The sequence below is a fragment of the Uloborus diversus genome, chromosome 1, assembly GCF_026930045.1.
Source record: "Uloborus diversus isolate 005 chromosome 1, Udiv.v.3.1, whole genome shotgun sequence".
Classification (NCBI taxonomy): Eukaryota; Metazoa; Arthropoda; class Arachnida; order Araneae; family Uloboridae; genus Uloborus; species Uloborus diversus.
The window spans coordinates 81,867,338-81,894,805 of record NC_072731.1 but is presented as its reverse complement, the minus strand read 5'-3'; the positions used below and the strand labels follow the sequence as shown (position 1 = coordinate 81,894,805).

Genomic DNA, 27,468 nt, shown 5'->3' with positions numbered 1-27,468 from the left:
AATAATAATTTTTGCTAATATCCATGTTAGCCTGAGATTTAAATGGCTTAAAACAATGACCCCTTGTCCTATTTTCAGTGCTAAACTTTAGCCCCGTAACATCTTTCATTTAAATAAATTTAAACATCTGAATGATGTCCCCTCGGTCCCTTCTTTGAACATAAGGAGATCAAAACTGAACAGCATACTCCAAATGAGGTCTTACCAAACTTCTAAGTACTGTATAATATACAAGTAAATTTTACATACATTTCTCGGGAGCATATATTTTCAATAATGCAGAACTCAAACTGTGTTCTTCTGATGACAGAATATTTTGTTTCTCTGAAGAAGTCAATAACATTACTTGCAACAACTCATACTGATGTTTATTGCAAACTGTTCTGATTAACATCCAAAGAAAGTAAGAATATTTCATTTATAAGGAACGAAAAAACAATTTTAAATTTTGGCAAAACCTTTTAAAATAAAATACATAAAAAAAAGGAGTTGCACTTTGTAAGAAGCAAATATCTTGGTAAATCTGCATAATAACAAGATCAAATAAAATAAAACATACCACAATAATCTTGCATAGTTGGCCCTAACTATTTCTACATTTTCTGCTTGTCCATTTTCTTGAAATAAATCTAAAGCTCTGAATGAAAAGAAAAAGGAAATTTTAGAAATAATTTCAGTCACTGAAAAAATAAAAACATGACCAAGAAAAAAAATTATTTTGCAAAAGAAAAAGGCAAGAAGTTTCAGCTGTAACAAATCTTGATTTCACGCTGAACAAATTTCATAAAAATTGTATAGTATTAAAATGCAATGGAGGGATATTTTAGCGTTTTTCTATGTATAGTGTCAGAATTCATGCAGTTACTAGGACCAGTATAGCTGGGCCCAGAGCCTGTTGCTGGTCGTCACTTTTGTATTTGTAAAACAGAAACACAGAAAAATAAGTTTCTTTTTATTGACCTATGTAATGCATGTATGACTAATGGTGGTTTGATCGAAGAAACAGGCTCTGGCATAGAGAGGTTGTTTTGACTCCAATGTCCCCTAAACTGATCTAAGGACTGGGATACCACAATTATGAGGAATTTGCAAAAGAATTGGTTATACAAGGGTTGCGTTCCACAAACCGGTCACTAACTGCAGCATTCTATGATCTACCCGTTAATGCACCGGTTACCCTTTAAGCTGTTGATTGGTTGATTGAAGCACATGATCATTAGCTGTCACATGATCAACTAACCGGTAGCTACCGGTCATGCTCTTCGAACCTATGCAAGGTTATATACAAAAAGATACACAAGGTAATGATTAAATGGTGATAAAGGTTAATTTGAATTTCGACAATTATCTTTACTGACTGCTCTTTAAGTGTTCATATTTTGAGCAATAAACAAACATACCTCTTGTAGGAATTCAATGAAGCATTATAAATACAACGCCTTTCCAGAAGCATTCCCAAAATATTAAATGCCTCAGGTACAGTATTTTTATTTCCTGAAACATAAATTACACTTTTAGAAAATGCATTTAAAACATAGCAGAGAGCAATCTGACAAATTGGAAAAGAAAGAAACACAAAATAATATTTACCAATAAATTTTTCAGCGCAATCCACAGCAACAACAATAGCATTCATCTGCTCTATGTTATATCTATAAGCTTCCGTGTTTTTGTTGGTAGTATCAAGAAGTGTTTTACACACGATTCTTGAGTAACCCAGTAGTGCTTCTGTCTAAATAAAAATAACTTTTTATATAACAAATACCAAGAAAAAGGGTTGAAATAACAAAAAGTTTTGCATATGATATATATCATTAAAAAAATAAAAGCCTTGAACAAGAAAATACTACTTAGTACCCGTTTTTCTTTAACAAAAGAGTTATAACTTTTTCTTTAACACACATACAAAAATAAGTAAATAAAAAAATAAAATAAAATAAATAAAAAAACAACAAAACAAAAGATGATCCTCTACTCGCACACACGACGCACGTAGGAAAAGTTGCCAAAAAATGTCTCCCAAAGCTTTGCTTTTGAAAGAAAAAATTGATGTGCTGTAATTTGACAAAAATGAAAAATGAAACATTAGAAAATTTGCTGAGTATTTCAATACTGGAAAAACAGAAACGGCAGAAATTGTACAAAATAAAGAGAAGTTGATGAAAACATGGTATTCCAAACAGAAATAACATTCAATATAGAATGTCATCTGAAAAGGGACATGGATAACAACTCAATAAATATGTGTTTGAATTGTTTTGTCAAGTGCAAAGCAATCAATTTCATGTTTCAGGACCAATGTTGCAGACAAAAAAATTGGGAACTCTGCATACTTAGGAATGGACAACTTAGCACGAAATGGAGGGATCGAAAGATACATTTTATTTTGTTTAATGCTGCAAGTGGGAAGTTCACAACAGTGAGGAAGCTATGAATAGATGGATTGATAAACTGTCATCCTTAAAACCAAGAGCCCAAAAACATTTTAAATGCAGATGAAACAGGGTTCTTTCATTTCGCATTACCAGAAAAAAACTACATACTCCAAAGGTGATAATGTTTGTCCTATCCACCTCAAGGGATGCGTTGATTTTGTTGATTGTGCCTTCACAAAAGCAGCATTTGCTAACTTTTAACAGAGATTGATTACATTGGTGCCAAAAAGTGAAAATAACATTTAACGGTTTTAGTGTACTCTAGTATGGATGATGTATAACAGCAACCCTTCATTACAAGAAAAGTGGCAAAGCCAAGATACTTTAAAGGTATGAATCAGTAAAACTTGGCTTTCAATGGAAAGATAACAGAAAAGCCTGGATGAACTAGGATTTAATGACTGAATGACTCAGATAAAATGAACGAATTGGATTTAAAAAATTGGGTATCAGAAGAGTAAGGTTCTTTGCTCTTTGGACTATGCAACCATTCATCCAGATAAGAAATTGACCTGCAAACTTTTGGAACAAGGTGTCAGAAAAAACTAACTAATTTTAAAACACATCATTTCAGTATTAGATGGAGGAAAATGAAGGGCAAGTTCGGTAAAAATATATGTCTTACAGGCATCTTCATGGATAAATGCAGCATGGAGAGTGATCAAGACAACAACAATTAATAGCTGCTTTCTAAGAGTTGGGTTTAGAAAATAACCATCAGTTGTTATGTTGAAGAAGGTACAGTAAACGACAAAGAACCCATTAATGAACTAACAAAATCAATATGCCTCACTGGTGAAAATGTTTTTAATGGCGATGAATTTGCTACCATTGATGGAGATGGTGAAAGTGAAATACATTTCTCAGACATGGAGGAAAAAGTTGAAAACATAACATACAATGAAATCAAAAGTGAGGGAGAAGAAGATGATTTACAAATAGTGGAAGCAGCTTCTAAAAAGACGAAGACAAGAGGCTCACATGATGCTAAAATATATATCAATGAGCTAAGACATTTTTACACCACAAAAAATAAAATGATGAAACAGGAGTAAATTAATACAAGAATGCAAAATGTATCATGAAGACATGATGAGTAAAAACTACTCGAAACAAACTTCAATTACATCTTTTTTTACAAAAGTAACATAGGTATGCTTATGTACTTTTCTCTGTATATTTTAAATTATTTTATTTCTTTTAAAACTGGAATTAAAGTATGTGTAAAGCTTATTCCATTTCATTATTTTTCATTAATTACAAAAACATAGCTTTTGATCATGAATAAGTTTTATTTTACTTTGACGGCCGCATATATGAATCATGTTCGTTCTATACCGTTTTGATTCTATAAAGCGGCTGATTCAATAAAGAGGGTAATTTGATAAAGCTGGATATTGTACTGTTTTTTGACGATTTGATTCATTAAAGCGGTTGATTAAATTAACTGGCGTCCACTGTACTTAGTGTAAATTATTATTCTGTAATTATTAAGATTTTTTAGAGATTAATTTTGTATTTACTTTCTGTTGCCTGTGGCTAAGCAGGCACCCTTTTAAACCGGACAATAATTATGTCCCTGTAGGTCTCCTTAATAGAGAAGTTTTATTGCATTTTAAAAAGGCAAAAGTAATTACCACACCTTTATGTTATTATTTTCCATCATTTTCATTATCTACTATTTTGAAAAAAATATTCAACATTATTTCAGATTTAACAAACATGCTATTTAGTTTAATTGCTGGTAAGTTCAATCTTTGTGATTATCGATACAAAATTCAAAAGGAAATTTTCTACAGTTACAAGATGTTCTTTTTCTTTTCTTTTTTTTTTGATAAACATTTCTTTTTCTTCTTCCTTTTTTTGAGTTTAATTACATGACTAAACTAAAATTATACTTACATGAGATCCTAGTGTAGATGCATGTCGATACAGATCCATGGTTTCAGCATGTGCGATTTTATCTGCAATAAATGCTTGTCCAATCCAACTCAATGGATATGTTGGTTCTGTTGATTGTGCCTTCACAAAAGCAGCATTTGCTAACTATTTTGAAAGACAGATTAATTACACTTCTTTAATAAGTAATTCATATTTTAATTTGCACATATTAAACAAAAATACCTCTATGTTCCCTTTTTCAAGATACAAAATCCCCAAATTTGTCCACGTTTCTGCATTCTAAAAAAATATAAAAAAGTAAAAATTATTTTTAAAGTGTTAAATAAAAAGTCAGGGAAAAAAAGAAAAAAGAAACATAACATATTCCTCACATTTGGGTTAATTTCAAGAGATTGAATTAAGGCATGTTGTCCAAAAGCATCATCATTCAAACCTAAACAAAATGATTGTACAAAACATTAAATTTAATTAAGTAACATCAGCAAAATAATTAAACAGTGATTTATTTTTTAAATAAGAATATGAATGAAAAACTTTCAGATAAAACGTAATTTTAAAGCAGTGACTTGTACTAATGGCTAAAGAAAAATTAAGCTTATAATAATGCACATTTCTATGACTAATTGAAATTATGATGATAGATTTCAAAGAGGAAAGCTCTATTACAAACACTATAAAAAAAAAATCAATTTGCTTTTCCATTTTTCCATCAACTAAGAGTAATTTCATAAAAACTCTGTGCTATTTTAATTTGGCATATTAAATAATGGGAAAAATAATAACAAACAGAAAAACCCAAAATTTAATCGAATTGCACTGTTGAGTGCAACAGTGGGCACCACTAGTGTTTAGACAGATAAAAGCAATTTGTTAATGAAAAAAAAACCTAAGTTAGTTTAAAATTGCATCTTTTTGAATAAAATTTCGTAAGAAGTTACCAGAACTCTTTCTTTTAGCAAATACAGTTACAAAATACCCAAAGACCCTTGATATACAGTCAAAGGTTATTTTTTAACATGAAATGTTCCTTTACACAAAACACTTGTTTGATCCATTGAGTTAACCATCACTTAATAATTTATAAGATAAGATGAAATCAGACTTTGTAGTTGCTTTGAAAAAAAATCAGGACACAATTTTATAAAAATATCAGAAAAAAAATCAAAGCTCACAACGAGTCTCCTTTTTTAGTTTCGTACATACATAAAAGCCTATTTTTTAAAAAATCTAGTTATTTTTCCTTTAAAATTTCAATTTCATTTTGAATTTTCCCAGTGATCTCTTCTATTTCTTTTCTTTTTTTTAAAAAATATGAATACGTTTTTCACATCCATGCCATAATTTGAAAATTTTGAATCAAATGGGGACACAACAGTTTAGAGTTCTAAGTAATTGGTTAGGTGTAATAAATTTCAGCAGCTTAGTTTCTTATTCTAAGCAAAAGTAATTTCCATTAAAAAATTAAATAAATAAAAATGCACTGATTAATCGGCTAAAAGTCATTGGGCCATTCCAGCAATATGTGTGTGACTTTTCGACATCATTTCTTTGCAAAAAACAATAAAAAACAATATGATATTTTTTAAATATTTCTTAATAGTTTCTATTGGAGTAACAGAACATATGTAAGAGTCTTTAGGTAGCTTTTTTTTCAGAGGATAATTCAAAAATTTTTTAATAAAATTTTAAATGCAGCATTACGTGTGTGACTTGAAAAATATGAAAATAAGCTGTACCTCATATTATTTTATTTCCTGTGAAGTTTTAAAAGGTAAATGAACAGTATTTTTTGTGCATGTGTCTAAGTATACCAAGTAAGTATTCCATAAATATTTTTTTCCTAAAGCTCGTTCAGTAGCAATAAAAAATATTTTATTAGCGTTCCGTGTGTGACATTAGATCTTTACATGTGTGACTGTGTGCAGCAGTTGAGAGGGATTTCCTAATAAATATCCACAGTTTACGACAGATCTTTGCCAAATTGCGCACAGAGGTTCTTTGGTGCTCAGGAACTCATATAGAGATTTTTGTCCCCTATGGGGGTTTTGACCCCCCCCCCCCCCCCAGGGGAATTCCTTACTCAAATTTAGTTTACATCGGACGTTTGCCAAATTTTTGCACAGAGGTCCTTTGAAGCTCAAGAATTCACATAGGGGTATTTTCACCCTTATGGGGTGTCGGCCCCCCCTTAAGGTTTTTTTACCAGACAATCTGTGAAACGGAATAGTTAGGCCTCTTATTAACAATGATAACATTTTTTGAATCAAAAAAAACTATCATTGGCTATTATTTATATAAGAATTGCTGTAGCTGATGTTGTGATTGGTCCATGATATCTAAGTACTTTAAGTACTGTTACGCGCAGCGTAATTAAATACGCTGCGTGTAACATAAACAAACATCTCAAAACATGTCTTTGTCTAATGTATATAAATCTTACATCACTGGAATCACTATTAAATTCACTATTATTAAATTATTTTTAAAAACCTCGTTTGTGCAAAGACATGTTAACTAAAAAAACTGCAATCTAGACAATGTTTTTTCGATATTTTGTGTATGATGCGACACTAATTAAAAATAAAACATGCCATACATAGTGCAATTTTACTATATTTTAAACTATTTATTTTTTGTAAAATAAGTAAAAGACAGCTCATCCTAATGGTTTTTTACCTTCCAGAAGCAAATGAAATATGATTCCTGCCAAACTACTTGACCATGCAACTTCTAATATAAGATATCGACTTGGGAAATATTACGTAAGAATGAGGTTGAACCCTCCCCCAAAAATAAGGGTATGTAGAGATTTTTTCAACCCCCTCCCCCTCAGGACCCTTTACGTAGTTAATGAATAGCCCCTAACTTTGATAAAAGACGATCTCTACATCTGCAATTTCAGAACTTCAATTTCTAAAAATTTTTGGGGAAATGCTCCGAACTTCATTCTAACATCTAACGTTATCAAAGATAACCAATTCAGTTTTTAGGAGTTCTGAGTTTTTCAAGGTACAGATATCTGATATTTTTTATGAAGAAAGGGGGTTATAGAATTACTTACCCCATAGATCCCCGAAGACGTCGAGCCCCCGCCCCCCCCCCCCCAATAATTTTTGAAAGATGGGCGATATTTATTGACGTTAGGGTAAGGAATGGGATTTGGCGGCAATTACTTATCTATTTTTTTGAAAACTAGAATGAAATCCATCACCCCTCCCCCAATTTTTCGAAATTGAAGTTCCAAAATGCAGTTACCGACAAACTTTGATGGTGTTAGGGAAGGGAGGAAGGGGGTGTTCCGGGGCTCTCCCCAAAAAACATTTTTAAATAGATGAATTAAAAGACGAAGTTTTTGAGCAATATTCAGTGATAATAGGGAGAGGGGTTTAAAGCTCTCTATCTGAATTTTTTCGGAATTTTAGTTTTTACATTTTTTGACTACGAGAGCATCAGTTCACTTTACTTTAAGGGGACTGCGTGCTAAGTGCCTCAATCAATTGTTTTAAAAATTCAATTTTTGACGAGTTAGATGGTATATTAGAGAAAAGGAGTTCGATGGCATTGACCGGAAATTTTCCAAAATTGAAGTCTTAAAAACACGATTGTAGACCACATTTGGTAATGTTTGGGGCTTGGCAATTATTCAAAATTGTAGTTTCAAAACAGCAGTCTTAATCGATTTTTGATATTGTTAGAAGCAGGGCTGTGGAGAGTCGAAGAGTCGCAGTCGGACTGATTTTGGGGTAAAGGAGTTGGAGTCGTTAAAAAACATGCCGATTCCGACTCCGGGCTTTCTTTTTCTTTAATTTTCGCTGACTCTCTTTGCATTTTTTAAAAAACTGACTACCAATTGGTTTGATTACATCTATAAAAGCCTACTAATAAGAAAATAACTGTCATTAGCAACCAGCTGGCTTGATTGTTTATCGAATTTTCTGTAATAGCCAGCAACGCTGTTCCCTAGTTTGCTTGTTCTTCATCATTCTTGAACTAATAGCAACTGTCAGCAAACGGTTTTGTTGCCTAACATTTACAGTAATCACTTTTAAACAAAAATAATATCACTTTTTTTACTTTGATCTCAGTTACAATATTGTAAAAAGACAGATTCCTTGAGCAAGTCGGTGCCCGTAGCTGGGGGGGGGGGGGGGGTTAGGGTGTTCTGTAAATTCAAATAAGTGTTGGCGCACAATAGTGCAAATCCAAAAAATATGATAAAATATATCTGGTTTATCAATCTAAAGACTATATCTACAAGCTTGATTCTCACTAAAGAGTATAAAATAAAATAAGTATATGATTTCTTGGTTACAACACTCAATAATTACAGTTAATCTTAAAATCTTCATATTAAGATTAATTCTAAACCAGACAATAAAATTAAAACTAGAACGAACATGAATTATAGGAAAAACAAAAGCTATTTGTACAAAGCTGTATACCGCCGCATTTTCAAAACCCAAAATTTGCTTCCCCCCCCTCCCTCCCACTTTTAGCTCACCCCCTAGGGGCAGGGACTTTTAGTATGTTTACTTACTAACTACCCCTAACAATATTCTAAACTCTTATTCTGAAGTCAAAAATTATAGCATATTCCATGCACGCTACAGTGTGCTCATTGACTGGACTAAATTCTTTAGCATAGAAAACAAAAATAAAGCATATTTTACGAATAATACTTATTACTTTAGCTATACTTTAGCCAACTATCAGAACAAAGAAGAAAATTGAATAGATCTCACCTAATTGAAGCTATATTGTAAAATTTTTTGATAAATTCAGAACTTTTATTAGCACCACACTCAAAACCAACTGATCTGTGCTGTGTGCAATATGAAAATAAAATCTCCATTCAGAAATTCGGAGAATTCCGCTCAAATTCATTCCAAGTAAAAAAAATAAAAAATAAAAATATGTATGAGATGCGGTAAATCCATAAAATTGTTCATCCCTTTTCCAGATATTAACAGCCGCTTAAGAATAAAGGCAAAAAAGGGACGGAGGAAATGAAACTTTTTTTCATTCACGTAGCTTCCTTTTTTTTCTGCCCTCCGAGCAGTTGTTTGCTCGTAAATTACTTCCCCCTACTGTTGCCCTTCTATAACTGCTATTGGGTGAAGATATTTTTCCAAGGGGCAGCAAAACTGCTGACCATGCAGCAGGAGTCGGGGTGACACAGACTTGAAGTTTTGGTGTCTGGTTGAATCGTCGTGATTGGTTACGAGCGGAGGTGTGACAGGGGCAAACCAGTTGAAGTCCCAAGAATCATTCTTAGAGTTTGCAAGCGTGAACGCTAACAGATGGAAAACTTGTAATATTTTATTAGCGCTATGCAAAGTGCTAGAGATTTAAAATCTGTTTCACGCCCCCCAATTCTTTGTTTTTTGTTGTTTTTTTTAAACTGAAATACAAAACGCTATATATGAGTAATTTATTCGACCATGTACAATTTTTCTGGGGGGTCAAGCCCATCCGGTCCATAGTGACGAGCCGCCTCTGATGCTCAGTACCACTTTTGGGAAATTTACATAAAGAAAAATCAAAACTATTCCAGCATTAAAAAACAATAAAATAAATGGAAACTCAGAAATACCACCAAATACTACACAGCAGAAAAGATATTTTCTGCTAAAAAAAAGAATTAGAAAAACCTTTGCGAGTTTACTTCACTCCTAAGCAAGCATGGTGTGCTGAAATGCAAACTTTTGGCTTTATTAATTGATATTCTTATTTAGCTGAACATAATATTGTTGCATAAATATAACGTGAGTCACCGAATTTGTCTTTACATGCAAAAAAAGAAAAAGATATTTTTTTATTTAGGAGAGCAAAATAAGCAATAAATAAATGAATACTCAATCTGCTAATTTAAAATAAATAAATAAATAAATAAAACGATAAAAATGATCAATACTAGAGACGTAGTACTCAGTAACTACTCGGTACTCGGCCTACTCGGCCAATTTGCCGAGTACTCGGTACTCGGCCAAATTCTGATCAGATACTCAGCCAATACCGAGTAGTTGCAAAAAATTGAATATTGTCCAAGGCAGATACTAAAATTTATAGAAAAAAGAGCAAGCATTATATTCTGCAAACATTTACAATTAAAATTTATAAGTCAAATTTTAAATTTTGAGAATAATGAAGTTTGTAATGCTTCAATGGAATAAATCTTTATTTTAATGTCCCCAAAGTTGATAAAAATTATTTATGTAAAATTATGCAAAAAAAAGTATAGAAAATATGAAATTTTTATGTTGAAAATAGATTTTTGTTACAAACAAAAATTAATTATAAAAAATTATGAAAATACCTTTGCTTAAAAAATAAAAGGAAATAAAACAATGTTAAAAGCACAGTGCAGTAACACTGCAGACATGTGTTTTGGCATTGCAAGGAATTCCTTTTTCAATGCACAACATGGGAGCTCGTGGATTTAAAGGCATCCGACAAAAGTCAGATTTTTTTGTCGAATGTCTTAACATTCTTCAGCTCATATGTTATGCACTGAAAAAGACGTTCCTTGTAACAGGGGGGGGGGGGGCAGAAACACATGTCTGCAGTGTTCCTGCACATTTGTTGTATTAAAATTATTTATGCTTTGCGGACTAAAACTATAATTGATTGGTATAAATTTGTTTTAATTCCAACTTGATTAATCATACCTTTTATTTATTTATTTTTAATTTTAAAAATAATTTTTTTGTAAAATTTTTGACACAAACAAAATTGTTTATATAATGCATAAATTGAATTTCAGCAGGAATTTAGTGTTAAAAACTATTATATGGACAAGGAGGTCTATACTACTATTCCAATAAGTTCAAAATTCATCACATGTGTGTCGGTGGTTCTTCATAAAACATAACTGGTACTTGGTAACTCGGCCGAGTACTCGGCAACTCGGCCGAGTAGTAAAAGGCCGAGTACTCGGTACTCGGCTACTCGCCGAAAGTGCCACTCGGTACGTCTCTGATCAATACTGAATCCAAATGGAACCTAGCAGCTTTAAGGAGTAAAGGAGTGACAGTAAACAAGAAGCTATATTACATATGAGGCAGTGAGAAGCAAAGGGATGTAAGTGACAAAATTAAAAATTTGGAGATAATCAGTACAAATGATAAGTGGACCTCTCCTCTGTCTTGGGGCTGGAGATAGTACTAGTAGCTCTAGTAGGTACTGCTGTACAGCATGATTTAGATTTTTTAAATGAAAGGGACTATAAAGGGACTTAGATGAAAGGGAAAGGAAAACCTAGGATCTGTACTTGAAACTTTAAATAGTCCACTTACATCCCTTTGCTTTTCACTGCCTCATATGACTAAATACTTTACTGATTAAGCAAAGATAAAATCTCAGCATCATATTAAATGCAATGACTAAACAATGGTCAAGTTCAAAATATTTACCTTTACCAATTGCAACGACACCAAGGGCAATCCAATGAGCTTGATATTGAGCAGCAATAGAAACAGCTTTTTGAAAACAAACAAAAGCTTTTTTTTTTGCAAACTCTACTTTCGTATTTGAATCAAAATGCAGAAGAGATTGATAATAATAACTAACACCCAAATCATGCCATAAGGTGCTTACATTATCTTTAATTACGATGGCACGACCGAAAAACCTGTAAAAAATAATACAAACAAACAGCAGTCAGAAAAGTGAAGTACAAGTAAATTAGTAAAACCAAAAATGTACCAGTTCAAGTTTAAAAAACTCGTTAATTTAAAATCCTTAAAACTAAAAATATTCCTGATGGTTGGAACTGTGATTTTTTAAATTTATTATTTAAGTACAATATTATCCCAATTTGAAGACATGTCCCCACCAAGATCGGGTCCCTAATATTCGACTTGGCTGACATAAAGTCCTGGCTGCCCTAAAAATGAGAACCCCACAAAAAGAAAAATCACACAAAGCACTAAAGGAATTAGGGCCATCATTGCAAAGAAAAAGTATTAATAATCATTACTAAGTGACAAAAATTAACAAACTTCGTGTATGAGCATTACACAGCTCTTATTTATATTGCAAGGGCATTTGAGAACAAAGCCGCCAAGAGTCCCTTTCAGTTTACCCCTTCCTCCATAAAACTAATAAAATTTATACTACTCTGATTCCCAGGTGAGCCTCTAGTTTTCAACTTGGCTGACATAGTCTCTCATTGGTCCTGTGAGAGTACTGCTAACTGTTGTATATACTGTCGTGCTAAGTGCAAAAGCGGGTAACTGCAACTGAGTTAAAAATGAGAAATTGAAAGTTTTGTGCTTCTATGTATTTGATTCAGATTCATTATTTTTTTTTAAATATTTCTCTTTAACAAATGACCATAAAGCATTGTATGTAGGTGAAACAAGGACAAAGAATCCTCGTAATTCAATTTAAATGAAAAAGTGCAGATATGACTTTTGTGCTTAACACGGCAGTATAGGGAAGCAATCAAACTGGTTTGCAGAATGCAGCTAGTATAAAATATATATAATACATAAATATCAATTGATTTTATAAATATTAAAGAAGAAGAAACAAACATAGTGCTCTCCTTCACATGCATACATGCACAAATACATATAATTTCGAAACTTACTTGGAACCATACATCAAAATTTCCGATTTGTTACACACAACAGCCTCTGTTTCTATTTTCTGGTGCAACTGATGAGGAACTGTTACAGGGAACCACTTTTCATCCAAATGGAAAAGCAAAGTGCATGCATCCCCGGCTAACTTCCACAAAGAGGATAATCCTGTGTTTGAGGCTGCAACTCTGAAAATGCAATGTGCGATAACTGCATTCTTCCCCTTTCTTAACATCAATACAGTTTAGCTTTGTAATTAGAAAGACTTCATAGAAGAGTTTTTACTTCAGAAATTAAAAAGACTAAACACATAATAAGTAACACAAAGATGAAAAACAAAAGAGTGGTCGATGAAGAGCAAACTGATTTTGCACGATTAACATGCAAAATAATTTTAGTGTTATTTAAATTAGTTAGCAAAAAGAGTAAGAATAAAAGAAAGAAAATAAGCTATTAAGAAAGCAAATACATGTTAAGATCAAACAAATTAAAAACTAAAAACTGACACGTTTCAAATAATTTATAGTACATTTTTAAAACAAATTTAAACCAGTGATTAAAACTTTTTACGACATCTTGCAATTATGCATTCTGTAAAAAAGAATCCAATCTTCATTTGATCCCATACAATGACTATTTGAACAATTACACATTTTCATTTGAATTAAATACAACAAATTTGGAAAAAAAAAAGAAAGAAAGAAAGACACACACAGAGAGAAAAATGACACTGAAATAACTTCGTATTTTGTTTTTGTTCATTGCAGTTGCAATACATAATTCAAAAGCTGTTGTACAGTTAAATTCAGGTAATGTGAAATGGTCATCAAAATTTTTTCCTATCTAACAACACACAAGAGTTTTGTTTCTAAAATTAGAGAGCTAAGAATAACTCATGTAGTTCTGAGTGGTTCTAAAAATTATTAATAATTCAAAAAAATTCAAAACTCTAATACTGTAAAAGCACTAAAACTTGAAAGATAGAGTCTATAGATATATTTTTACAAAATAAAAGCAAAATTTTTAAAGTAAATAATTTCTTTAGTAGTTATTTGTAAGTAATGATGTTAACCATGGAGAAGGTCTGATTCATCAATAGACCCTGCCTAGAAACCTTGGATTGGGGGGGGGGGGCTCAAAATTAAAGACTGTATAGAAAATTAGAAAAAAAATATTATTTTTATTTGTTTATTGTGATGTTTAAATCAACAGGGGGTTGAGCCCCATCTTTCAGTTGAAATAGGAAGCTAAAATTCTTCAAATTCTTCCAGTATATTGCTATCCACAAGTCTAAAAATATAGAGGAGTGTCCTGGTATCTAGGAGAAACTTTTTTTTTACATGTATTTTTGAACCACTCTAGGGGAGGGAGGGTGTTATGTATAAGGTTTTGGTTTTAAAACAAAATTCTGAAAATACTTGGGGTGTAAGTAAAAAGCACCAACTCAACTAAGGCACCTAGTAGGACATAAATGTTACTAATTAATTTCATAAACAATGAAAGGAAGTTGAACGTCAAGTATTTTAATTTTAAAAATATTTCAGGGAATTGAAAATATTATTGCAATTGTTTGCACGTGATCCATAAAGTATTTGAACAAAAAAGGGATTGGATAAAATTATCAGTGGTTTAGGGGGTCATGAGTCTTGTGACCCTCCCCTTGTATTCACCCCTGTGCCCAGGTCTAGAAGTCTTTCATGCAAAATGGAATGAGAAGCAAAGGAATGTAAGAGAACATTTTAAAGTTTTGAGCAAAACACATTTAAAGTTCAAATCCAATGTAAGCTTTAATTGATTTTCCTTTTTCGTAATCATGCTGTATAGCAGCACTTACCAGATCTACTAGTACTTTTTCTTGCCTGAAACTGAAAAAAGGCTCTCCTACCATTTGTACTGATTATCTCCAAATTAAAAAAATTTTGGCCCTTACATCCCTTTGCTTCTCATTGCCTTAATTCAGGTCATAACAAGAGCTAAAATTACCTAGATAGAACATTGAGAGCTTCTTGACAATAATCTCGAGATAATCCATACAGGCAATCAGAAAATGATTTCTTGGCATACAGCACATATGTTTCAGCTAAGCCTAGCATGTGGAAAAAAAGGAAATTAAAAAAAATTGTTTTGCCAAATAGCTCTTATGCAATAATTTCTGTGCATCATTAAAGCTGTTTTTTTTTTCCCCGAGCCAAACATAAAATGCAATATGTTTGTATTTTCACAAAAACCATAAAAGAAAAAATAACCATCAATAAAGTACAAGTTTTAAAAAAATATTTTGGATAAATATCCTTTATTACATCTCTCCATGATTCTTTGTGACTACTGCTTAGCATCAATAGATCACAACTTTTTCTGCATTGAAAAAAGGATTCTTTGAAGTTGACGATTCAGATGGAAAATATATTTGCAAATATGGAATCTTAGTTGAAATTAATGAATATCTAGACTTCATTTTATATTTTGTATGCATGTAATGAAATTAAATTAAACGGCTGGTACCAAGCTACTATTAGTGGCTTGGTACTTCGTTGGCCCTTAATGATTTAGATGCAATGTGATAGTCTGCATGATGCTAATGCTAAAATGCATGCATTGGTGCATGTCAATGCTAGTTTCTACTTCAAATAACTACTAGTGAAGAGATTTAATTTTATGGTCGTTTTTGAAACTGATTTTATGTACTGTACAATTGTAATAAATGGGCCAATTAAAATCAAATGTTTTGCTGTAACAAATTAAATATTCATTGGAAAGGCATTTGCATCAAACTGAAGTGCTGCTTGCAACCCAAAATACATGGATGCTACTCGAATTTGTGCTTCAATATATTTTTTTCTTTATTCAGCTTACAGTTTATAATGAATCATACATTAGTAAAAGAGTCACTAAAAGTGTTAATATCATTTTATTTAAACAGCTGCAAAATATAACTTCTAATACTCAACAATGGCTTGGTGTTGGTTTTTTTCCCCCTTTCGCAAAGTTCAATAGTGAAAAGTTCATTTAGTTTAAACATAAACACAGTTACTTTGACAGTATTTACTTTTAGAGACACAGATTGATCACCTGATAGCAATACTAGATTGTGAAAAAATTTTAAATGATCAAAAACAAATTTAAAGGATTTTTTTTTAGTTTGGTTTCACTATAGCTCACCATCAACGACATTGCAATAAAAGTAAATGTTTTGAGATCACAGACCTCTGTAAATAGCAACTTGATATTTATATGCAGGTTATGAGACGCAATAGAGATGACATACAGTCGACTCCCGCTACAACGGGATCCGACTTACGCGAAATGGCTAACACGCGATTTTCCCCCCAGTAAACAAGTTTAGATCTAACGCGAATTCCTCGCCCGCAACACAAAAATTTTCGGAAGGGGATTGTGATGTGTAAGTATCGGCTTTATTATTTTCTTTATTATTTCCCCCCCCCCCCCTTGAAAGGACCTTCAACCCTTTAACATCACTGAGAGCGGAAGTTCCCACATTGTACTAGTCTGAACATCGCTTATACAAATACTCCTCATTTTCCACTTATTTTTTTCATTCTAAATGTGAATGTTGATGAAAAATAATGACACCTAAGAGTGCTGTTTCATCTAAAGTTTGTGAAGATGAAAGAAAGAGAAAGTTTCTGACAATTAAAGAAAAATTAAAGGTTATGTGTATGAACAACTATAAAATGCGTTGAAGGTAGCATTACAATTAGGTATGAATGAATCTTCCACATGTACAATTAAAAGTCAAGAAAAGGAAATCCATGAAGGTTCACCGAGTAGTATCTAAGGAAAATGCAAAAATTATGAAAATGGAAGCTGCTTTTGTATAAGAAACCAGGAAGAAGGGTGTTACCATAGATGGAAACATAATAAAAAAAATAATGAAGCAACTGTATAGCTTATTTAAAAATACATAAGAATAACGGTTATATCAAGCAGCATAAATCATCATCTTCACTTTATTAAGTTACAAATACCATTACTGGATCTACTATATACATTACAACTATAGTCATTTGTTTTTCTTACTACATACAGTATGCACTGAGTACCGTACTGGTTTATTTTATATCTTTTTTCCCATTGATCATTGATTTTGTGCATCATAGCAGTATTTTGGGTTGAATAAAACTTTTTTTTTTAAATATAAATAAAAATTCAGCTTTTTATGTACAAAACAGTAATGTATAATTGAGAAATGATTTTTAACAGTTTTAGGTGGTGTTTACAAGTGTTTAAAATAATTGGGAATATTTATAAAAGTTTTTACACACACCCTTCGCCACAACGCGAAATTTCAACTTAAGCGAGGGGTCTTGGAACACATCCCTCGCATAAGTCGGGATTCGACTGTATCTAACTTCACTGCCTACTTAGAAGACCTGACATAAATGCACTTGTATTTGTTAATAAGTTATTTTTTTTATTTGTTAATATCTGTTAATATTCATTCACAAAATGTATAATAACAAATTTTATTCAGAAAAGTAGATGCTTCCTTTAAGTCATGCATTAATATCAATAATAAAATAATGACAAAAGCATTAAAATAAAACATAAGGGAATACTCCTAATTACTTCAATATATTAAAGACCATGCATATGACTTCACATCAAAGACAAAATAAAAATAATAATTTTTTCACATTTAAGCTCTAATATTTTATATATTGCTATAGATTTTAATTGCCAGAAAAATTAGCGCAAGAAGACATAAGATACAAAATTCTTTAAGTATAAAATCAAAACTTACTGCATTTAGAAAGCCAAAAATCATACCTATCAATGCAGGGACATAAGTTGGAGCAACTTCCAAGAGAACCTTATGCTTCTCAACTGCTTCAGGATAAAAGCCTCGTAATTTTTGAATAGTGGCAATTCTGAAAATATTAATTTGTTCTAAATTTTCGGTCACTAAAATAGTAAAAACATAGCATTTTATAGGAAAATTCTTTGCCTCCCTTTTTAGCTCATATAGAAAACAGGGATGTATTTTATTCTTCTGAATTCACTACACCTTTAGTTATAATGATTTAAATTCTTATTTCATCAAAAAACCATTGGAATATTTCAAATTGTTTTTATACTATTAGAAAAAGTAACTGGCAAGATAATTTTCTGTTGTTGCTTCTATTAAATAGTTCATCCTCATATAAGAATAAATCACAGTGGTGGCGAATCAGGGATGTAGAGGGGGGCGCTTTACTTCTTATGGTTAATTAATTAATTTTATTTTCAATCCAGGAATCAAAGAAAGAAATTGTAAACAAAAACAGAGATGTCAAAATTTTCAGGACATAAATATTTGTTTTACTTTCTATATCTGTTTACGAAACATTATTTAGCACAAGCAGTTTATGTATTCATTATTTCGATATTAGTAAATCAATTGCTTTATTTAAACAAGACATACTTGTTCAACGAAATTATTATCAAGTGTTTGTGATATCTCAAAATACTTTGGGGTAAATATAGTAAGTTTAATGTATCTCTAACGGTTTCCCATTTCTTTGGAGAACGTAATTGCATACATAATTCATCAAAATTTTAAGAAAAACATAAACTAATTGTTAGATTTACAACATTTCCACTTACAATTCAAAACTAGCCCTAACAAAAAAAAATTATCTTTTATTCCTCTTTTTTTTCATATTTTTGCTGCCACTAAAAATTATACAGCTTTTGCTTCTCTCCCCCCCCCCCACTTATAAGCCCCAATCGCCGTCACTGTATGCTCGTACCAGTAGATTGAATATCAGTTCAATCGTTAGTTAGAGTTAGTTTTAATGATCTTGGTTACATCACATTTTCGGGGATACAACACCCCTCTTTATTGTTTTCTGACTTACGCAATATATCAAGAGGCTGCTATATCTCCAAATATATTTCCTCCTTTTCTACAAGACAAATTTTATTAACTGCATTACATTATCACATTTCTAATGAGTGTTGCTTCAATTTTTTAAATCTTAAACATCTAAATAAAATGCTCACTCATTTTTAGAAATTGGCTTTCATTAAATATAAAATGGAATAAATTTTTTATAAAACTGAACCACTGGCACAGAGTAGGGGCAACTTCCTCCCCCTCTCCCAGAATGTATGGTTTTCAGATCTACACTGCTGCCTTACTTCTGCCGCAGATGTTAATTCTGCCAGAGCTAGTGAGCTCAAAACATCAAGATTCACGCTAATATTGTACATACTTGTGTGTAAGTTGACCCCCTACTTTTTGGAGGAAAATCGGGAAAAAATTTAAAACCCACGTACAAGTCAAGCTCCTACTTTCAGAAAAATCGGGAAAGTTTTGCCGCTAATTTTCAATATAAATGTTAAAAAAAGAAGGGAAATGAAATATAATGAACATTTTCAGGTTGAAAAATGTCCAATTATTATTCTTTTGCACAAAAAGGGTTCACTTCTGCAATCACGATTTTTAAAAAGGGTTCGATTATATCTGTTACGATTTTCGTTATTTGTTGTTCGTATTTTGAATAAAAAGCAAAATAAAATTCTGCGGTGTAGCCATATTACATTATTTTTTTCAAAAAAAAAGAGCATTAATTCGCGACTATCGAGGAAATTCACAAATACGGCGATTCCCGCACTAGTCGGTGTTAGTCCGACTTCGCGTAGTCGGCCGTTTACCAGGGCCTGAACACTGAATAGGCCTACTAGGCAGGGACGTCCGAAGAGCTGATGGTGTCCGGGGCAAAAGTTTCCTAGCGCCGCCCCCCCCCCCCTATACACACAGAAAAATCAAGTTAGTTATAACATGAATGCATAACATACTTTTTTTTTACATATTAATGAACAGAAAAATCAGAAGGCTATGCACAATACAAATTAAAACACAAGCAATGAATCTGTTTCAAACATTTCTGAAACATTAATGCCCCAAAAACTTTTCAAAAAATAGAAATGTTGAAAATCCAAACATTTATCTACTAAAATGTTATCCCACTAGATAAAAAACAAACAATTAAAATTGAGTTGATTATTCATATTGATCAAACTAAGAGCACAAATAAATTATTTGCTGAATATAAATAGAAAATGTATTTATTGAAGTAAATTATATCAAAATTAAATTTTGATCTGGACTCATCCAATGATTCTTTTCAAGAGTTTTTTGGTTTTACTTCTACCAACTTAATACCAGCTTTCATGCACGTTATAAACAACGATGTTATTCTTTTGCATCCAATACTTGTAAGTTTTAGGGAGAAGCCCACAAATACTCAACAACATCGAAAATCGCTCAGAATAGCGTTTTTGGAGCTCTAATTGCAAAAAATCACTGGCCCTAATGTGACAAAATATGGCCTTACAATTGCATTTTAAGACTTGAGTTAAAAAAAAAAAATATTCATGCAAAGGTCCCCATGCCGCCTTTCTTTAATATCACAAGCAATGGGTTTTTTAAACGACACTTACAAAAAGTTAAAGTGGAATAGCCCCTGAATGTAAAACATTATACTTTAATTTTTTAAACCATAATGTTGAACAATTTTCCTGGGAAATGCTCCAGATTCTCCAATTCATAAAATCTTCAAAGTTTGTCTAAAGTTGTGTTTTTCAAACTTCAATTTCAAAAACTTGCAGTGTGAGAAGGAATCGATTTCAATCTATTTAAAAAAAATGATCGATCGGAAACAGTCTGAGCAGGGCCGGATTTGGAAGTGTGGTGGCCCCGGGGCAACAAAGGAGTGGAGGCCCCTAATCAGGGTTCAAAAAGATCATCATATTTTTGAATTATATTTGATACTTTGATAAATATCCGAATATTTTGATATATATGTATGTATCCGATATTTTCGACCCCTGAAAGTTAGGATATTTTGTAAAAAATTTATTGTGGGGACCCCTTTGTTGTGGAGGCCCTGGGGCAGTAGCCCCGCCTGCCCTCCCCTAAATCCGGCCCTGAGTCTGAGCTCCCTCCCTTACCGTAACTTCAATAAACATGGCCTATAATCGCGTTTTACTTCTAAAATTGCGTTTTTAAATCTAAAAATTTCAAAATTTTGACCATACAGCTTTTGAGTTTTTTTCCTATCCGATCAAAAAGATTTTTTTTTTTTTTTGAATGTGCTCCCTTAAAAGATTTTTATGGTTCACTGCATGCAGGGGCAGAATTCAAGCAAATTTGGTGAGAAGTAGACAAAGGAGAAGTGCCTTTTGTTTGATTCTAAACAGTTACATTCTCAGAAATTGTATCTGCTTCAATGATACAAAGGAAACGAATGTTTTGGAGACTTAGAGAAAGGAATATTTCTGTGCCCGAGGAAAAAATAGCGAATCATTACATTGATTCTCTATTTTGTGTGTCTATGACTGTATCTATGATACACAAAATGAGGGGAGCGCCACAAGGTGCCCCTAATTTTATACAATCGGGACATTTCATACGATAGGGGCGCCCCTCGTGAAAATGTCATGAAAATAGTCGTTTTCGTATGAATGTCATCGTGTTTCCTCGAAACGAGGGGCGCCGCACTCATTTTGTGGCGCCCAGGGCAATTACCCCGCTTTCCTCCTCTCGGGACGGCCCTGCTACTAGGCTGTGGCCTAGGGCCCCCTGTTTTTCAGAGGCCCCCAAAATGCTAAAATTGCTCTAGCAAATAATAATCTAATAAGGCTAAAATTGTAAAGTTTGACCACAGAGGGCCTCGAAAAACTGTTTGGCCTAGGGCTTCCCAATATCTTAATCGGGAACTGTCATTTACTATATAATTATTTAGTCTTTATTTCACAGTCAGACCATACAAATATATAGCAAAATGTGTAAGTATTTACGTCTATAGCATCTGCTTAAAAGGGTTGGACTAAAATTGGGAAAATGTTCATCTTTTCCAATGGTTTTTTTCCAAGAATTGTTCAGGAAAATTTTTCGGAAATTCTGCCCCGAATATAAGTTGAACCCTGACTTGTAACCTCATTTTGTGTACTAAATTTCTCGATTTATACGCGAGTATATACGGTAATGCATTTACTTACTGGTACAACGGATACATAGCATTAGTATTAATTTCTGCAGCTCTTTCAAAAGCCTTTAAAGCTGATTCATAACTGCCACGTTTCAGGTAGGCATCAGCTAGGCATTCCCATGTATGGCTAAACAAAATAGAGCAAAATATTAAAATTCAAGTGTTTCAAAAATCTCATATAAAACAAATATTTGATGAAGAACAAACCAGTACTGCTTTTACATATAAAACTAAATAATGGGATTTGAAATGGAACACAAAAGATGAAAATTTTGCGAAAGCTTGCATAGTCAATTTAAAAATTCAATAAATTTGAACACAGTGAACCTTCTTTGAAAACTTCATTCTACTACCGAAACATTATGAATGATTTTTTTTTCCTTTTTGTTTTGCATACTAACAATCTTTATACAGTCGAACCTCGATATAAGGTCACCCTTTGGGACTTCACAAAACTGACCTTATAAGCGGGGTGATCTTATAACCGAACAATATAGTTTTATACCATGTGTTTAAGGAATAAACATGTATATACATTAATACTTTTTAAAATTTAAAACATTCAAAATCATCAGTAATTAGGTTATAATAGTTTAATAGATTTGAATCAATAAAAACTTTTGGAATCAATAAGAAATTTTAAAATGATTTTTGAAAACTTTCATGTAGAGTAAAACTGCTAACAAATATGCCTAAGCAGAAAACTGATGTGCAACTTATCTAACTTAAAAATTATCATTAATATTGAACTGATAGATTTTTTCTTTAATTTAAGCACAATGGTTTTCTAAATGTACTCTAAAAATTTGCAGCTTCGACTTCTCATGATTAGTAAAAAAGTACACTCTGAGTGCCCTCGTTATTACTTGATACTTTAGTGTCACTGTCATATTACTCACTTTCTACTGCATTCGGTGCAATAAATGCTACGTAAATAGGAATACGGCTTTTTACTTTTTGAGGATCGTATATCGCGAACAATTCTTGGAAATGACTCTATTAAGTACTGAAATCATTTAAAGAAATCAGACAAAAGTGACCTTATAAGCGATTAATGTATTAAGACTTGACCATACATCCGATAAGACATAACATAGAATTCCCATTCAATTGAGCCGGGACTTCAGAAAAGTGACCTTATATGCAAGGTGATCTTATAAGCGAGTGACCTTATATCAAGGTCTGACAGTATATTATTTCTGTAGCTTGCTTTTTAACGCTACGCGAGATCTTCTTCAGTTCTTGATCAATTTTCTTGATTTAACCCTCATTCTAAAGCTTATCATGCAGGCTAATGACCAAAAATAGACCCACGGTCAAAAAATTGTTTAAAAGTGCCGAACTGTGTTTTTCAGTTAAATCTATAAATTTAACTTGCGCTGCGACCAACAGAGCTGAGTGGCTCAACCCATACAGCGTTAGGCTGGTAACCAACTGAATGAGTGGTTGGGCCTGGCCTGGACGATCTGATAGTATCGAAAAATTAGACCAATATCACGCACTTACCATACAAAAAATTACCATACAATGTACAGTTACCATGCAATAAATCACACACTTGAGGCAATAAATGATATGAGACAGAAATGCTCCTTGCTGTTGCAAAACCTTGATGCAGCCTGTAGTTAATTGACTATTATTAAAAAGGTTTTTCTTTGCTTTTGCTTTTAAAGCCTTGGCTCCGCTCAGAAAACTAAAGCATAACGTAAGCATAAATAGAAGTACAAGGCTTAAGATTCCAGACTTCAAGGGAATAATTTTTTGTGCAGAAAAAAATTTTGTTGAAAAATTTAGTTTGATATTCATTTAATATCATTATCGAAACATTTGCATTTTCACAAAAAATAGAGAACATTGTTAGAATTTAATACCAATTAATACCTGTTATTTGGATCTGCTCTAACAGCATTTTGAAAAGAAAAGATAGCATCAGAAGGGTTCGTTTTCAACTGATAAAGACCAAGTTGTGTCCAAGCCCATTTACAACTGTATAATGAAATAAAAACAATTTAATGCATATTCAACAATTCAGAAGTTTTGTATTATATTTTGAGAATTTCTGTGACTGAAATGCTGAAAAATTCTCAAAAAAAAAAAAAAAAAAAAAAAAAAAAACCCACACATTTTTATTTATATAATTGAAAATATATATATGATTGATATCAGAGATATAGCTAGTAAGCAGTAAGTTGCCACCCATAAGCCAGGGCAGCTGAGCCGGAGAAAAAATGATCAACTCTGGGAAGTTTATAAGCTTCGATTCTCGACTCCTTTACTTAAAAACCAGTCTAATTCCGACTTCTTTAGCTCAAAATCAGTCAGAAAAATCAGCTTCAAATTAGTTTTAGCTTTGGCACTTACATCACTTTGCTTCTCACTGCTTCATATGTCATTTGAAAGTGGAAAAAAAAAAAAAAAAAAAAACTGCACAAATGAAAAATGATTTTCATTAGGTAAGTTAAGCCACTTTACCTTCCTAAACTTGCATTTTCAGTAATAATCTTCAAAACCTTTACATTTTCTTCCTATATTCAAAGAAAAATCATTGTTACTAAATCTAATTGTTTACCTAGGATTTTACTTTTATAAATACATACTATAGAACTATACTTAAATATTTAAAACACAATATTGGTAAAAGGTTACTACAAAAATCATATTCCAATAAATAAATTTAAAAAAAAATTAAAAATAATAAATTATTTGTACTATTTGGAAGCATATTATATTTTTTCTGAATTAAAATGTTTTCTGTTTGTTTGATTTAGAAACACATTTAAAATGTTGATTGATGTTAATGTACATTTTATATAATTAAATCTACCATTATGCAACAGATAATTGCCTTATAAAATGGTGAAGATACTGACAACCAACCTGGTAACCTATATTGTTCTCATAGTAGAATTAAAAAAAGGGTTTGTGCTTTTTTCTTCTTTTTCTTCAAAAGTTTATTATTTTTAATTTCTAACTCAAAAATAAATTAAGTCACTAAATTAAACAAACAAACAAATTAAATGAAAATAATGACTCATGTTTCCAGTAAACAATATATAGCACAAAATACTATAATATTCATGTAGATTTTCTTAAAGCAAATGATCCATGTTTTTTTTTCATAGATTTTTTTCCCCAGGTACTATTAACTTTATTAGTATTCATTCAATCATAAATAAAGCAACATCAAAACTCATGAAATTCAAAAAGAAAATCTTATTAACTTCAATGTAATCCATAAATAAAATTTTGTATGCATTTAAAAAATATATATAGCTGAAATGTTTTACAAATATATATATATATACTAGCAAAAATACCCGGCGTTGCCTGGGTCAGTAATAATTATGAGAAACAATCGTTACTTGCCCTTGTTTTCTGTTTTAAGCGAAAGAATTTAAAACAAACCTTTTTGACGTGATTAAAAATCGAGCTTCTTCCTTACTCATTAAACTAAAATAGCAACAAGTATAAAGAACAAAATAGTATTCAATTAGAAAATTAGAAACGAAAGCACGACATTTAAGCATATACAAATTTGAAGAATTTCCGAAATATGAAGTTAAACTTTACATGTTTAAAAAGATTTATCTGTCAGTACTTTTTTTTTAAATCTAAAACCTTCTCTGTATGGCCATTGATGTACGAACTGTTTTAAAAAATGTAGCCTCCCGTGTTTCCCTTACACTTGCTTTAGTTATTTTGGGAAATTTCAATTTTTGTGAGCACTTTAAGTGGTTTAAAATCTTACCAAATTTGCGAGAATCATTTTGGGACACTTTCGATAATACTCCCCCTCCTTACAAATTTTTATTATAGAAATATTGTTGTCAGATGCTGAGATACTTTTGGTCAAAACAAAAATGGCGCTAAACGATTTCATCCGAAATGTTTCAAAAATAAGAAGTAAAATTTGGCGATTGTTTGAAATCGTGCCAAAAGAAAAATTAATAGAAGTTTTTGTGCGGTTTATGGATTTGCCTAATTTAGTTGTTGAATTATTTTACACAGTATTTTTTTTTAAGTATCTTTGATTGGCGATATTTTGTTTATATGGTGCAAGGTGAGAAACATTATTACGTAGTCTTTGGGCTCAAAAACTGCGACAGTGGAAAAAACTGCCAAATGCATCAGCTACTGAAATCTTTCTGAAAAAAATTCTGGCGATATTTCTGCTGGTTGGTTGATATAGTGAGCAAGTGTCGAATCAGCATAAATAATTATAATAAACCATTAACTACATAAGTTCCGTTTAAAAATAAAATGATCAGCCAAATCCATTTATTTTTAGCCAATCATATGGAAAAACGTTACTTTAAGATTTGACTTGAGAAAAGCCTCAAAAAGTCAGACGAAACGCAAAAATATTCAACAATACAACAATGCTTGGGAGTTGAGATGACACACTAAATAATGACTTGGGTTGATGAAAGCCTTCGAACAGGGAACAAAAAAGCTCATAACTCGTTTTTTATACAACTTAGAAACTTCGAACAGATGCTATCTTCAGCAGAAAAATTGGGGCTTTCGATGGACATATAATGTTAATATGTGCACGTTTTTTTCCACCCCCTTATTGGGGCATTTATGCGAAAATTGGGACTAAAATTGGAATAAAAAGGGAACTATCAATCGGATTTTTTTCGAACTGGTCTATAAACCTTCCCAGTACCAAACTGAACAAACGGTGAAAGTTTCAGCCAAATCTGCTGGGTAGTTTCTGAGATCTTAGGGAACAAATTTACCAAACTCCATTTTTATATATTAAGATATATATATATATATATATATATATATATATATATATATATATATATATATATATATATATATATATATATATATATATATATATATATATACAACAAAATAATTTCAAATATAAGTTAACAAAAATAAATTTGCATACACTGTTTAGCAATTTTAACTTCAACTTAGTTGTACTAAGAGTATATTGAAACATGTTCACTTTTCCTTCATCACTTGATAAGATTCACTGAATACAAAATATAATTATATCGTAAAATGATTATAGTCAAACAAATTCACCTCTTTTCCCATCTCTTTTAACGTCTGGCTGAAGTTTAGTCCTATTTCAAAGTCAGCATTATCCAAAGTAAAAGCCTTTTGATAGCACAAACAAGCTTTGCTAAAATAATAATTGAGAATTAGTGATTTCATATTTTTTTTGCTAAACAAATGAACAATTAACAATTTAAAAGAACAATAAAAGTAATTTGTCTAAACACTACCACATTCCCTTTTTATTAAATTTACTATTTGAACAATTTATTTTATGAATGAATCATTGACTACCCTCATAGCAATAAAGTAACTATTTTGATTCACACCAAAATATGAGAGGTCATCAGTTTATAGTGATGTCACCCCCCCCCCCTAACCGTAACTTTTCACTGGATATACTGATTTAGAGAACCCTAATTTTAATTTGATGGAGGTTGATCCAAAGAAAGTCCTCTACTTATGTTCAACCATATTGAGTCATTAGAAAGTACCTTATGAGTTTAAAATCAATAATCATCATGTAAATTT

The 27,468-nt window shown here is 31.7% G+C and overlaps 1 protein-coding gene across 1 annotated transcript in view; it reads right to left on the bottom strand.

Moving 5' to 3' along the window:
• Positions 1-27,468, bottom strand: part of LOC129230668 (tetratricopeptide repeat protein 37-like) — a 138,001-nt gene that overhangs the window by 45,543 nt on the left and 64,990 nt on the right. Inside the window, exons 16-29 of the mRNA XM_054865085.1 lie at positions 26,965-27,064; positions 24,391-24,443; positions 23,800-23,904; positions 21,929-22,045; positions 17,711-17,811; positions 14,906-15,008; positions 12,931-13,110; positions 11,750-11,967; positions 4,709-4,770; positions 4,560-4,616; positions 4,338-4,481; positions 1,591-1,732; positions 1,401-1,494; positions 560-637 (exon numbers count right to left, since the gene is read on the bottom strand). Coding sequence (XP_054721060.1) covers positions 560-637; positions 1,401-1,494; positions 1,591-1,732; positions 4,338-4,481; positions 4,560-4,616; positions 4,709-4,770; positions 11,750-11,967; positions 12,931-13,110; positions 14,906-15,008; positions 17,711-17,811; positions 21,929-22,045; positions 23,800-23,904; positions 24,391-24,443; positions 26,965-27,064 — 1,554 coding nt within the window. The remainder of the gene's footprint in view (positions 1-559; positions 638-1,400; positions 1,495-1,590; positions 1,733-4,337; positions 4,482-4,559; positions 4,617-4,708; positions 4,771-11,749; positions 11,968-12,930; positions 13,111-14,905; positions 15,009-17,710; positions 17,812-21,928; positions 22,046-23,799; positions 23,905-24,390; positions 24,444-26,964; positions 27,065-27,468) is intronic.